The sequence below is a fragment of the Salminus brasiliensis genome, chromosome 3 (genome assembly GCF_030463535.1).
Source record: "Salminus brasiliensis chromosome 3, fSalBra1.hap2, whole genome shotgun sequence".
NCBI lineage: Eukaryota > Metazoa > Chordata > Actinopteri > Characiformes > Bryconidae > Salminus > Salminus brasiliensis.
This window is the reverse complement of record NC_132880.1, coordinates 8569839-8584186: the sequence shown is the minus strand read 5'-3', so window position 1 is coordinate 8584186 and position 14348 is coordinate 8569839. Positions and strand designations below refer to the sequence as shown.

General features: G+C 38.7%; 1 protein-coding gene across 3 annotated transcripts in view; it reads right to left on the bottom strand.

Annotated features, from left to right (window-relative positions):
* Positions 1-14348, bottom strand: part of atp9b (ATPase phospholipid transporting 9B) — a 64933-nt gene that overhangs the window by 27598 nt on the left and 22987 nt on the right. For all 3 annotated transcript variants that reach the window (XM_072675365.1, XM_072675363.1, XM_072675364.1), the window contains 3 exons: positions 12821-12901; positions 9783-9858; positions 6343-6419 (listed from right to left, as the gene is read on the bottom strand). In XM_072675365.1, coding sequence (XP_072531466.1) covers positions 6343-6419; positions 9783-9858; positions 12821-12901 — 234 coding nt within the window. The remainder of the gene's footprint in view (positions 1-6342; positions 6420-9782; positions 9859-12820; positions 12902-14348) is intronic.

Sequence of the window (14348 nt, the reverse complement as noted above, 5' to 3'; positions counted from 1 at the left end):
AAATTTGTGATTAAATTCAGAATAAACTGGCTGGTGATGACGTTGCAATGCTGTTCAGAGTCTAAAGTATAAAAGTGTCTAAATTATAATGAATGTAAATAGTATTATTATCCTGCCGCAACCAAATCAATTTATAACCCGAACCTGAACAATCAGATATATCTGCACACCCCAAACAAGGTGAATTCCTCATGCTGTCATGCATGTGTGTGTGTGTTTGTGTGTGTATGTGACTGAAGGCACAAATGATTGGAATTTCTGCATTAACCCACTTGTTGTCCCCTCTGTATGAAAAGCACTGGAGGGGAAATAGGGAAAAATAAAAGTGGAATGCTTCCATATAGAGACGGCTTTTTTTCCCCCCGACAAAAGGGCTTGAGCTTTCTCTTTCATTTTCAAGTGTGCCCCTCAGCCAATGGAATATGTGGGAAAATGATGTCAAAAAAAGAAGTCTTCCTCCTCTTTCCCTTCTGCAGAGGCCCAGCAACAGTGCCTCCCAACAACACAAGGCTCTTTCATCTAAGCACGCTAATAAAAACAGCAACACATAACACAGCCCTCCGAAATGGGGGGGGGAGGCCGCTTGAAAAGGAGGCAAAGGGTTGGGGGTGACCGAAAGAAAAAATGCAAGAAAAACTGAATCTCTACGCCAATCCCTAGAGACCTGGATGAACTGGGAGAAGTGACTGATTTATCAGCTGTGTTGTTTAATACTGTGCCCCAAGCTGCCCTGCCTACCTCGCTCCATGCTTCATGCTTCAGCTAGTGGGGAAAATAGGGGGGCGGTGGGATTAAAATGGAGAAAAATTAAGACCGAAGACACAGTTCCCAGCTGAAAGAGAGGAATCCCCCCCCACCCCTTTATAAGGGCAAAACAATGAGTGGCCGCATTTTTTTTTTTTTTTTTTTTGAGTCCTCCCCTTTCTCGTGAGGCTGGATCGGGATCGGATGAAGTCATTATTCATTCAGCCCGAGAGAAAAAGAGCCTCAATTACCTCGAGCTAAAGATGCTATCAATGAATACAGAGTGCATATTTTACCCCATTCATCCCAGGCCCATTTAAAGTGAAAGGAACGGCTCAACCTGCTCCTCGCTGCCCTGTGTTTCGTGTGTGAAATCTGATGACGACTTTGTACGCCACTGCATGAATATTCATGGCATGAAATCCATCAACTATATTGAGTCCGAGTCTGAGTGTGTTTCAACAATATGGCATTGTGCTGGTGAACAAGTACACTGTGTGGACCTGCAACCAGATAATGATATGGTACACACAGCTTAAGGACCGGACACACTCGGACAAGTCAATCTCTTGTGAGGAGTCTCGGGGCTATGGCTTACCAAAATATAAACAAGACTGGATGATTCAATGCGAAGGGAGAAACAACAATAATTGAATTGTGTCTAAACGGCATCAAGGTTGGTTTGTTTACGACCATTCTAGGACTCATTGTACAGGCCTGGAGAAAGGCACCAGCAAAATCCTTCGAGTGCTGCATTGTGGTCTTACGAACTCCAAAGAACCCTAAAGTCGTCCTCACAAGACAAGTCACACCTTCATGAGCATGCCTTTTTCTAGACAGTTTCAAGCTAAACATGCTTTTAGGCCTCTTGGCCAATTCCTACAGCACCATAATCTGTGATTTTGACCAAAATTGGAGGTTATTTCTCAAGATTCAACAAGAACCACTGTTTTACAGCTCTTACAAGTTGTCCCAGTGCTTGCTGGGCGCTGGTCTGTGCGTATAGGCCTGTTTACACGTGGCATTCACATATGCTTTACATAATTTCTGCTTTCTCACAAAATTGTCCCACTCTGCAAGACTGAACAGTTTAGCGAAACATTGGAACAATAGATGGTTCTCGTATTCCAGCAACAGCTCTAACAGAAAATGCGACAGACTATTCAAACCGCAAGGGAACTCGCGCTGTAAAACTGCTCACATCTGTCGGTGAGTAACACACACAAGAATGAGAGAGCGAGAGGGAGAGCGCAAGAGAGAAGCCAAGATCCATAGTAATTATTACTCAAATTAAAGTTTTTTTTTTTTTCCCCTGAGATGTATTTCCACTGGCGTGGTGAGGTATCCAATCACAGACAACGCATTCCGTTTACACTTGTGTCAATTGTGGACCAGATCAGTCACTGTCCACTTCAGATCGGAATCCGATCATATTGCGTCTTGGGGATGTTTACACCTGGCTTTTCAAGCAGACAGGTGAAATCTGAACGAAAACCTGTTACTGCTAAAACAGGCCCCATAACACATGGAATTCACATTCTCATTTTGAAGTATAGAAGTACTGCCAATACAATAGGTGTAGACTCTCTGAAGATCATCGTGAACCTATTGGCATCACGCCTAATGTGAGGTGTGGCTTGGAGAGGTATAGAGCTCCCCCTAGCATTGAGCTGTGTTTTCTGGAATGAATGAGCTGGTGTCCCATTACTTTTGCTAGCCAGACTAAAGTACAGCCTCCACACGGCAGTGTTAGTTGTAACGCTGTGTTAATAAAACATTGCTCAATTTCCGATCTTTAAAAATAGTGTTTGAAATGCTTTACTCAATTCAGACTATTAATGATTTTGATGTTGTTTCCATCCAAATAAACATAATATTGAATAATACTATGTCCAAAAGTATCCAGACACTTTAATTTTGTGAATTTGTGAATTCAGCTACTCTGGAGCAGCCACCCTTTAAACTGAGGTCAACATGCCCAAGTGCCATCTTGGGGTATAAAACTCCTCAGGATAGAATTGTAGAGCACTGGAACTGCATTCTCTGGATGGACAAACCTCTGGCCAACGCCTTTGGGATGAACCAGAGAGTCAAATGTGATTCAAAACGAATTATCCAACATGTACCAGTATTTGATCTCATTAATGCCCTTCCTTTTTACAGCACAGCTCCAAAATGTAGTGGAACATCATCTCAGTAGAGGCAAATACTGAAGCAAAGAGGAACATTTTGATGTAAAAATAACTGTTTTAATGCTAGGAGCTAAAGAAAGCGTGCTAGATCATACCACGCCACCAGCATATGATGACTTGGGAGGAGACTGAAGAGAGGGGGGAGAACTCTGAAAACTTTGAAATGGCGGTCAGGCGGCTTCTGCTTGTGGTGGGAAGCCAGTGCCCCCTCTCTGATATGGAGAGTTAAAATTAAAAGGGAGGAAACGGGGTGGTGGAGGGTTAGGTAAACTTGGCCGTAGACACATGAACAAGGTAGGGGACATTAGAATAGGGAGGAGGGGTTTCAGGCATGTTTTCCCTCCCAAATCTTTCTGCTATCATTTCACATTGTTAGCACGTCTTGTATAAAAATGAGGACATGCAGAATACTGGCTGATGCCTGACACATCTTAACAAAGACATCTGTATTTACAGTGGTGCTAGTTCTGGGTGATATGACCTCAAATCAAGATCAGGATTAATTTTACCTCGATTATGATTGATGAATGATTATATAAGCTGCTCGAGTTGTTGTTGTTAAATGTTATAGTCAGGACGGGGCGGAGTCACGTGACTATACATGCGGTAGTATGTTGTTAAGCAAACAGTACATAAACACCCAGTGGGGACTGTGCTAACAGAAGGAAAAAAACATGCATGAACAGATTTTAAATAAATAAATCAAACTCTGCGTCACAAAACTCACAACTACGGTGGACTGGGTTTTTTCCCCCCACCTGTTTTCAGAGTGTGGCATTACCTATCAGTGAGCTTCCACAGCACCCCGACTCTCTTAAATGTACGTGGGGGAATGAGCTTATTTGGCCATGTACTAGATAAACACAGAACAGACATTTGATACATCAGACATGATGTAATTTTGAGATACGGTATTACTGTTATACTGCCCATCCATAATCATCGTGTTGAGTCAGTGAGTTTCTCTACAATCTCCCAGAAACCACTCGAAATGTATTTGCAGTTAAACCACTGAATTATCTTAGTAGGAGGATAACTTAAGTGCTTGTGTTCAATTTGTTCTCCTGCGACAAAGAGACAATCTATCCGAAGCATTGTCATGTCACTCAAACTGACAGCAGAGCGATGTTCTCAGAGAGCACTACTCTATAATACAGCTGCGACACACACATACACGCAGTGTAAAACGATAGCTGACACGCTGTCAGCAACTTTGTGCCAGAGCTTTGTGCGAGCGGTGTCACAACAGATTATAAGTGGCGAATGCGTTCTCGGTGACTTTCGCTGCGCCGTATCGACTGTCGGCCCGCCATCTCGCGCTCTCTATCGGCACTTCTGACATCATCTCCTTGAGATATTGGATTCCACTCAGTCGGAGAGCTTACACAAAACAGCGGCTCTATCGCCTGAGCCGGTGCCCGAGCCAGAGGCCGAGCTGGAGCCGCAACCTCAGCAACCTCAGGAACCTCAGCCAAAGCCTCTACTGTCAAAAATCATCTCGCGTCAAGAAAGAATGGGGTCACTTCTGAGATGGGGATGTGAAGAAGGTTCACAAACTGATGCACTAAGAATCAGCCCATAACGCTCTAATAACATGTCATTTGGAGAAAACTCTAACCCTGCTGGGACCTTTAGCATCAAGGAGGGACTACATCTGATTGTGTGATCCACCTGTGTCAATGTAGATTAATTCATAATCCAAGCCAAGGTCGGAAGGAGGTCATGAAACACTAACTCAAACAATGATGGTGTAAAGGGTTCTTTGAGCGATGCCATAGCAGAAGTACTGTTCGGGTTCTTAAAATATCATGCTTTTAACAGAAATGTGAAAAACCTTTGGCTTTGGCTTTTACAAGAATGTTATAAGAATGGTTCTCTATAGAATTAAAAGTAGTTTCATGGCATCGCTCAAAGAGCCATTTGTAGCACCTTTATTTTTTGTAGCACCTTTATTTTTTAACCATTTTGGGGGGATTTCATTTATAGGAATTAGTTTATAGGAACGCCCCATCATTCAGGAAGTTTAGTGGATTTATGCTCTGCTAAAAATGCTATTCACACCCAAGGTTGTTACAATTCCCTCTAGATTCATTAACATCTGGGACTGCCCTTTTGCAGAGACATGTCCAAATCTATCACTAAAGCCAAAGACAAAACACCTGTCCAGAAAGACTGATGACTGGCTCCAATGCGACATCACCGTTTTCTCTTAAGTTGGTAGGTCAAAGCTGTTTCATGTGGAAAGAGGGAGAGTCGGGCACAAACAAGAATGTGGGGTAAACGCAACACTGCTCTCCATCTACATTTTTTTAAACATTATTTAAATCTGGCATTTGTCCTTTAAATTACGTCAAAAATGCTGTGCTTCAAAATGACTTAAAATAGTTCTAATTGTGTTTTACTTTCACTGGCATTTATAAGGGTTTTTTCCTTTTTTGTATAGTTGGAGAGTTTGGAGGTATTTTTTTTTTTGCGTGACAGTGCCAGTATACTCGAGGCTTCATGCCTCATTTTTGGCAGAAATTGGAAAGTGGATATATATTTTAAGATTCAATCTCAACACTGTTTCCCATGTTTTGCAAATCGTAAAAGTGTTTTGCCGAGTTTTTTTGGGGGTGAATAAGTCATGAAATTTATACATATTGCTTTTAATCTCTCTCAAACCTGCACCTGTAAAATAGTATCATTTCGAAGCATGTAAATAACTAGCTGTAAATAAATAAATAACTGTAAATAAAAGAGAGAGCTAGTCAGGTTACAGCCTCCTCAGTGCGGGGTTAGTTATAATCCCATGTTGAAACTAAGCCACCCCACTGAAAACAACGGAGCAGAGCAGCCAATACACTTTCATATACACTCATAAAAGTTATTTATTTGGATTCATCATGAACATACTACACATACATTCTAAATTGTACATTTTCCAATGTTAATAGTTTTGTTAAATAAATTGTATTTTCAAAATAGAAAAATCTATCAATTTGCCACAGCTCTCTAATCACTAATGATATTAATTTTTATGTATTTAGGTTTGCTAGCTAGGCTGTTCAAACACAGAGTATACTATAGTGTACTAAATTAAAATAATTGGACTGTATTAATATTTTCAACAATTTACAAAATTTACAAAATGCAACTGATACAAACAGCACCTCTGCCTGTCACCACTAACCCAAATTACTGGAGACAAATCTAAAAGAATTAGGTTGTGCCCAACCTACTCTTACTGATTACCCCTTAGTTTGCCAAAGACACCACCCTACATGCTAAAATTATTTTCAAATTATGTACTTTTATTGTATTTTTACACCCAGTGAACAAGAGTTTACATTTATAGGATATTCGAGGATAAAACATTTACGCAACTACATTAATTTTTAAATACACACACTAACAACCAACCTACCTTGTTCTTTGACTGGGACGTGTTCAGAACGCTCCTTGTCTCCTTTCCTGTATAGATCACAACTCCTATTACAGTACCTGAAAGAATAAGAACAAAATCAAACAGAAGAATCCTGGAATTCAATAAAACACTCCTCTTAGTTCATAGAAAATGCACTGCGCTCAGGACACCATAGAAAGTAACAGATGTCCCAGATGCGATGGCAGAAACAAATTACTTAATATGTCCTTTGCCTAGAAATCAACCATTACAACGCAGTCTAATAAGGTCTGATCGATACTGCAGCTTGGTAATTGGCAGATTCATTAAAGTAAGCAAATTATAGATGAAACATGTGGCATCAGTATTAAAGTAAACGAAAAAGGAGGCCTTCAATCTTTGTTCCAAAACACACTAGGGCACTTGTCTGTTATGTAAACTACAGACAAATATTTTCTGCATCTGACATCGTGAACTCGTTGTCAACACCACAGGTTCTTTATACCATTTCTTTACATCATTTTCTACTTACCTGAAAAATAATCGTTTACTTAAGTTTAGAGTAAACGGGACATAACTGAAAAACTCAGTGTATAAAAAAATTGTAAGTGCCTACCAAACCATAAACTGTAAAATAAGACAACTGTAGCAGTTTTTTGTGAGCTGCCTAGGACAGAAAACAAAGCATTCAGCACATCGTTCAGATTTGGCTTGGTGTTTCAAAAGGTAGGTGCAAGACAAAATTGTCAGGTTGTAGGGAGGGTTGCTGGGCTACTTTGAAAGTATACCACAGCCAGAAAAGAAATTAGACAGCAGAAACTGAAAATGCGTGTATATTGATCCTGATGTTCACAGCTGGGAATCTAAGGACAGCAGACTACAGTTAAGACAGAATGAGAGATGTGAACTCAAGGTGAAGTAAACGTAAGCTAGCAGTACAAACAGGGACAAATAAGAATACAATTAGAAGTGAACAGGACTGTTTTCACAGTCCTCACAAAGTTAAAATAGTGCTGTTAGTGCTTGAATCTGAGGGTATTTTGACCAAAGCATGTTTGGTCAAAATATTTTCATAATATATTTACTTAAGATTCCAGGGAACTGTGCTAACATACGACAAGGGCACGTACTACACATACAAAAAACTAAATGAAATGATGCTGGAGGAAAAATAAAAAAGTAATGCATAGAAATTTGGCCTTATAAAAATAATAATCAAACAGTCCTTCAATAGAGAAAAAAAAAAAACAAACAAAAAAAAAACACTATTTATGCCAAGTATTGAAAAAGGCTTCTCCACTGGCTTCTCCACTACAGGTTAGATACACCATCAAACAACACAATGTGATATGGAGAATTCAAGGAAAGTCTGTGCCACCCCCATCTGTAGACAGATGCCAAAGAGCAAAATGTACAATCATTGTGGGTAAGTTTTTTTTATTTTTTTATTTTTTTATTCAAATGTTTCATTCAAAAGTCTAAATGAAAAAGTTAACTAAAAACAACATATCCTGAACATGTCATTCTGAAATTCTGGTAAACAATTCATAGACTGGTGCATCACTATGACCATCCTTATCGTTTACGAAAAACCCTGGAGCTCTATATTTAGAATGTTAATGGAGCAGGACTGATGGGCATATCTTTTTCCACCTGCAGGGATCTTGTGTTTAGTCTCTCTGGAAGAAGGATGATGTCAGGTGTCTAAGTTTGAGGACGGAGTGAGAAGAGAAGGGAGGACAGACTCCGATCAAGGACAGGGTGGGGAGAGCCAGAAGAAAGCTTGAGACCCGGGAGAACTGAGCGAAGAACAACCACAGATCAATGAAAAGGTGATCGCTAACACAAGTAGGAAGGCCTTAGGGGAATGGCGTAGCTTCTGCACGATTAGGATCAGGTTCCAGCTTCACGACCCTTGTAGATGGCAGTGAAAGTGTAGCGGCAAGGCTGTTCTGAGACCTGTGCTTTGGGGAGGAGTTGTATCAACAGACGCTTTAGCTCCCATTAACAGCTCATCATATTTCTCTGCCTTTTGGCTAAATGATCTCCAGTGAAAATCAGTCAAAATGCAAAGGACACCGGTCATGCAGTACAGTATTGACTTGCTGGAAAACATTAAACCGACAAAAGCAACCTCAACTCTACTGCAGGGCTGCACAATTAACTGTTTGTCGTACATTACGACAATGCTGGCCTTTGCAACGCTGATATTAAAGCAGGTTCGTATGTGCAAATTAACTTCTAGAGAATTAAAACTGCTCTCAGAAGTTCCTGATTGTTATGAGGATGATTTGATTAATAAAAAACACTCACATGATGCGACAAAATGAACATGTAAGTAAATACTACTGCAAAAAATACATATATTTTTATATATCAATAAAATGTTGCACTTAGGTTGCATGGCATCGAAATGCTACCTATGTCTTACATCAGAAGGTAAAGGAGTAAAAGGATTCTGCTGTAATTATTGCATGTATGGTGAAGATTTTGTCACACAAAAATCTTAACTTTTAATGTAAGTCAAAGTAGAAAGATTTTATTCATTAATTTTGTTTATTTATTTATTTTGTTACTTAAAGTTATTTTGGAGCACCTCTATTGGTCCACTCATCAACAAACTGAAGGACAAGTGGCAAAAACAGCTAAAATAAACTAAAAAACAATTATATATATATATATATATATATATATATATATATATATATACATACATACATACATACATACATATATATATATATATATATATATATATATATATATATATATACACACACACACACACACACACACTATACTACATATATATATTTTTTTGTTTGTTTTTTTATATGTGCCCTCCCACCACTGACTTTTTTTTTTTACCACAATGAATGGACCAATAAAGCTAAAATAAAAATAAATAAAATGCTTAAATAAAAAAACTTAAAATGACATATATATATATTACATTTAAACCTTGTGCATATATATAATAATAAAAAGTATTATTATTATTTTAATCTATGCTGTCACGTAAAAAACATTTTTTCACTTTTTGACAGCTCTTGAATCTGATGAACAGACCAATAAAAATGTTTCAAAGTAACTTATCAAATCTTTTTACACTGACTTCTATTGAAAATAGGGGTGTCCCGATGCGATCCAGGGCTGATCCACACATGAATGTATCAGGTATCAGCTATTTTAATCTCAATCCAGTTTCAAGTCTTTGCTCTTTGCCAAGAAGCGAGGCCTTAATCGTGAGTCGCTTAGTGGCCAGCCCAGGAAGCTGTGATGTTTTTTTTTGTTTTGTTTTTTAGAGCATGAGTCTAACAATTACTATAGATCCTCCTTTCCAGCTATACTGAAATTTACACCTGAGCAGTTCTTTAATCTAAATGGGGAGATGAACAGACATTTTGTATGCTGAGGTTGGTCTGTGTATGTGAAAGTAAGAGAAAAGAGTGCTTGCTCACCAGATGCCACCACAGTACTAGCCCAAAGGGTGTTCTCAATACTCAGACTTTCCTGAACGGGAGGGTCACAGTCCTCCTGTAGGAGGGGAGAAAGGAATACTCTGGTTCATATTAAAGACAACAAATTAACAGTATATACTACTACCCACAATAGCAACCCAAGCCAAAAAAATAAATTATATTATATTAGAAGAGAACCAAACCTCACGCTCTTTTGTTAGCAAACAAGTACTTCATAAAATATATAGAGCTGCAGAAATTACATCTCTAAATTCATCTATCCACAAAACATGCTGTGGTTATATGAACACAGTTATCTCTAATTAACGAGTGTCAAAGGGTTTGTAATATATAGTGAGAATGGGGCCCACACACACTGCTGCTGCATGGATACAAACACACACACGCCCTTTCACTTTGTCTAGATCTGCTCAGCAGATGTAGTAATCTTCCACAGTCAGATAACAAGGCTTCCTTGATGGCACAGTTCTGTCCGGATGAATGAGAGCACTGAGTTCGGCTGTGTTTGCACCATGTTTTGGGAAATTACAATTGATTAAAGCTAGGCTGGGCTAGGGAAAATAAGAGTTAGGTCTTGATGTGGAATATAGACTATTCCAAGCAACTTTTTGGTGGGAAGTCAAAGCAAAACATGTGTCAAGAAGCAGAAGAAACTGAAAGAGCAGATATAGTCTTACTGGAAATGCATTTATTGTGAGGGTGCCTAACCCCAGCAGCCACTACTCTCTCTCAGTCATTTTTGCCGATATCTCATTTCCTATGCGAATCAGTCACAAGGTTTTAACTTGGTCATTGGTCTTAACCAAGCTGTGACAGAACAGCAACTAAACAGTACACTGTACAGTCAGTGCAGTTCGTACTGTGACGTAGCAACAGGCTATTTTGGTGGAGATAACTGCAGATATAAAACATATGTGACGGCAAGTTTAGGGTTCAATTTCTTCCTACTGTTGTACGAAAGCGGCAGAACACCGTAGGCCATGTGTTAAATGTGAACAACTCAATCCCCAGGGTGTTCTACTGCCTTATTAACAGATGCAGAAACATGGAGAATGGACAAAGGACAAAGCTAAATGTTTTCTTATGCAACACCTACCGTTGCTAACAACCGCACAGCTCTTAAATGCAGACATATGATGAGAAAGCATCGGAGGCTGATCAGGTTTCAGATCGAATGGCTTGTCTGATATGATAACTATGACAACTCAGCAGAACCATAATGCTTATGCTCACAGTCACGAGAGAGAGAGAGAGAGAGAGAGAGAGAGAGAGAGAGAGAGAAAGAGAGAAAGAGAAATGAGTGTGAAGGTTATAGTGATGGCTGACTATTGACATTCAGACTAATGCAAGGGCAATGAGCCATTGTTGTTGTGCTGTTACAGTTTGGCAGTCTCTGCGAAAAAATGCCATGTCAACATTTGTACAATCGAGATACATGGGAAAAGTCTATTAACCACACAGTCCTGTGCATTGTCCTCAAAACAGAACAGCTTTTAAAACAATGTTATCAAACCACATTTCAGAAACTTTTAAACTTCTCAATTTGTTGAAAGCATTCTTCTAAATTAAGAAAACACCAATAGGCATCCATGGGGCATAAAACGAGACAGCAAAATTGCTTGCAGAAGTTCTAATCCAATGTTTTTATGTCAGTACCCACATGCAGATGTTTGTCCCTAGACACACCAAATATTTTGGGAAGTTAAATAAGACCTAAACCCAGTCCTAAAGTCAGTCCAGTTTTTTTGTCAGGATTACTAGAATTCCAATCAACAGGATCAGCAGCTTACCATGGTAATAGAATGAAGGGTATCACTTTCTTTAGATGGTCCATTGTAGATACCTCGCAGATGCTCACGTACCAATTTTCAACTGAATCTCTACTTAAAGCAACCAGACTCCAAGTTTAATGTTAATTACCCCTTCTAGGCTTAGGTTTAGGGTTTAGGTTGAGGTTAGATTTCATGACTTGGATACAAAAACTAGGAGGTAATGGGAAAGGTGGAAAAGTGGAGGAAACCGGAAAGGTGGAGGTCAAATTGAATTTTTTCCCCCAGAGTGAAGGAGGATTGCAGGATTGCTAGAATGGGCAACTGTAGAGTAGTGGTGCACTAGTCTACTATGCACTAGTGAGATAAAACATCTAGAACTTAAACAGAATTAAAACAGAACAGAGGAGACCTGGATTTGAGTCATGTTCAAGAAAAGACTGTTGTATTGCTCTGTGTTTATGCGAATGAATGCAATGGGTTGCATTGTGTTTGTAAGCAAGTCCAGAATATTAGTCATCAAGAGAAGTTACATAAAATTATTCTATGCTAACCATTTTCTATGAATACATTAAAAGCTGCATTCATAATATTAGACAATAACCAGAAAACAGTTGGCAAAGGTAGTAACAGGGCATGCTGTACTGGAGTTCAGTGAACCTGGAAGAGGATATCCAAAAGAGCTCAAGGATTAGGTGTATCAAACATCTGAACAGAATCACAACCACAGGGTCAGTATTTATCATTCATATCTCAATTATATGGCCAGGAAGGGTCTGATCCTGGACCAGGTCTTGCATTTCGACCTGCCTGATACATAAGGGCTCAGGAGCGTGAGTCAGCTCAGGAAGTCACCTCCATCCTCTGCCTGCTGTGTGGCCAAGAGTGAAGACTTCACACAAAGACCAGCTTTGTGTGGGGGCTCCCTCTGCCTCTCTCTCTCTCTCACTTACTTTCTTTCTCAGCACTAATCTGCTGTTAATAAGGAGCTGTGCTCAGCCAGTGAGCTGGGAGGAGCCCCACATGGGCCTGTGAGGTCATCTCTATCCCAAGAACGCAAGAAAGCAGCAGTTTCACATTCCAGGAACCATCTAATGAACCACTATGGAAACGTTAAGGAGCTTTAATGAGTTACCGATGAGGTATTAATTACAAGGCTTCCACTGGAGTTCTAACAAAATAGTGCATGTGGACAACCTGTAGCTAACACAATGTGTGTGGAGCTCTGCACGAACAGAACTTCCTTACCCTAGTGAAGTTCCCTTCAAAACTGTGAATATCTAGCTGAGGCTTCTGAGCGTAGACGTATGCACTGATGGAAAATAAGTCCTGGAGGGAGAAGAAGAAAAAAGCACACATTAAATCTTGTCCAATTATTTGTGCACTAAATAAAACCTCAAAAGCATGCTACTATACTAATACTGTGCTACTAGTGGTGGCATATAAGTTTACATATTGTTTATCATGGTAGTGTGTAATATTAGCTTAGAGTCATAGTGCTACCTAGGCTTTACTTTACCACATTTTCTCAGGATTTTCTAAATAATCGATTCATTGTTGTTGTTTTAGCTAAATTACCTTTAGCTAAAATAGTATCTACTTCCAATTTTATTAAATTACTTAAATACATAAATCAAAGCTGTTTAAAAAATGTTATTGTTGATTTTCCAAAACCCTACATGTAAAAACACTTTGAAATGCTGCCACAAATTGTGAAAACAAAATGCAAAAATCACACAAAAAAAATGCAGAGATCCTGATGTGTCCAATTTGATAAATATTTATACATACTATTAAATAGTATACCTTAAACATTTAATTTATTCAAATGCTAATATATATATATATATATATATATATATATATATATATATATATATATATATATTGAAATAAAAATGTAATTCTGTTTAGCTGCTGCATTTTGTCCAAACTTCCACCCAAAAAGTAAATACTGCAATACATACATTTCACAAAAATGTCTTCACAAATCAGGATGTTCTATTTTTGATCTTCTAGCCCACCTATAATGCTTAATAAGGTGCATACTGTAGCTACACTCTTGTGCACAAGCTGTTGCACCCCCAGTCAAATTACCTACAATTCTTGAATTTCTAGGTGCAAACAAGTCCATATCCCCAACAAAGACACATTTCTGCAAATGCTAAAGAATAATTACTGTACATTTGCTGAATTTGAGCATATTTAGAATTTTAGCACATTTTAGCAGAAAAAATGCTTTAGAATTGAATAATGTCAGTTTTTAATGTCAAATGTTTTTATAAATCTTTTTTATAAAGACTTTTAATTTAGAAACCATTTTCTTACATTTTACCAAGAGTCCTTAATAGTGATGATATAGGATATTTATGCACAAATATAATGCATATATGAATGAATGAATGTAAATTCATGAGAATGAATGTAAATGTTTTTTTTTTTTAGTAAGGCAGCTAATCAAAGAATCGATCGCTGATGTTTAAAAGGGGCCCAAGCATCTTAATAGTGTTTAAAGGCAGGAAAAAGACGTCCAGCTTTAGAATATTTAACTGTCAAGGCCACAGGAAACCCTATCTCGCAACTGTGACTCCTTCAGCGCAGCAATCAATTCAATGACTTGCTGAAATTTTAATTCTGTGATCACATTAAGTGGTTTCGGAAAGACAAATACAAATCTGAACTCGTGCTCTGGGCGGGTGTCATCTCCACCCGGATGGTACCGAGGAGACAGGCGCTTTGACAGATTCCGGTTGTCTCTTTGGCTAAAGTTACCGGC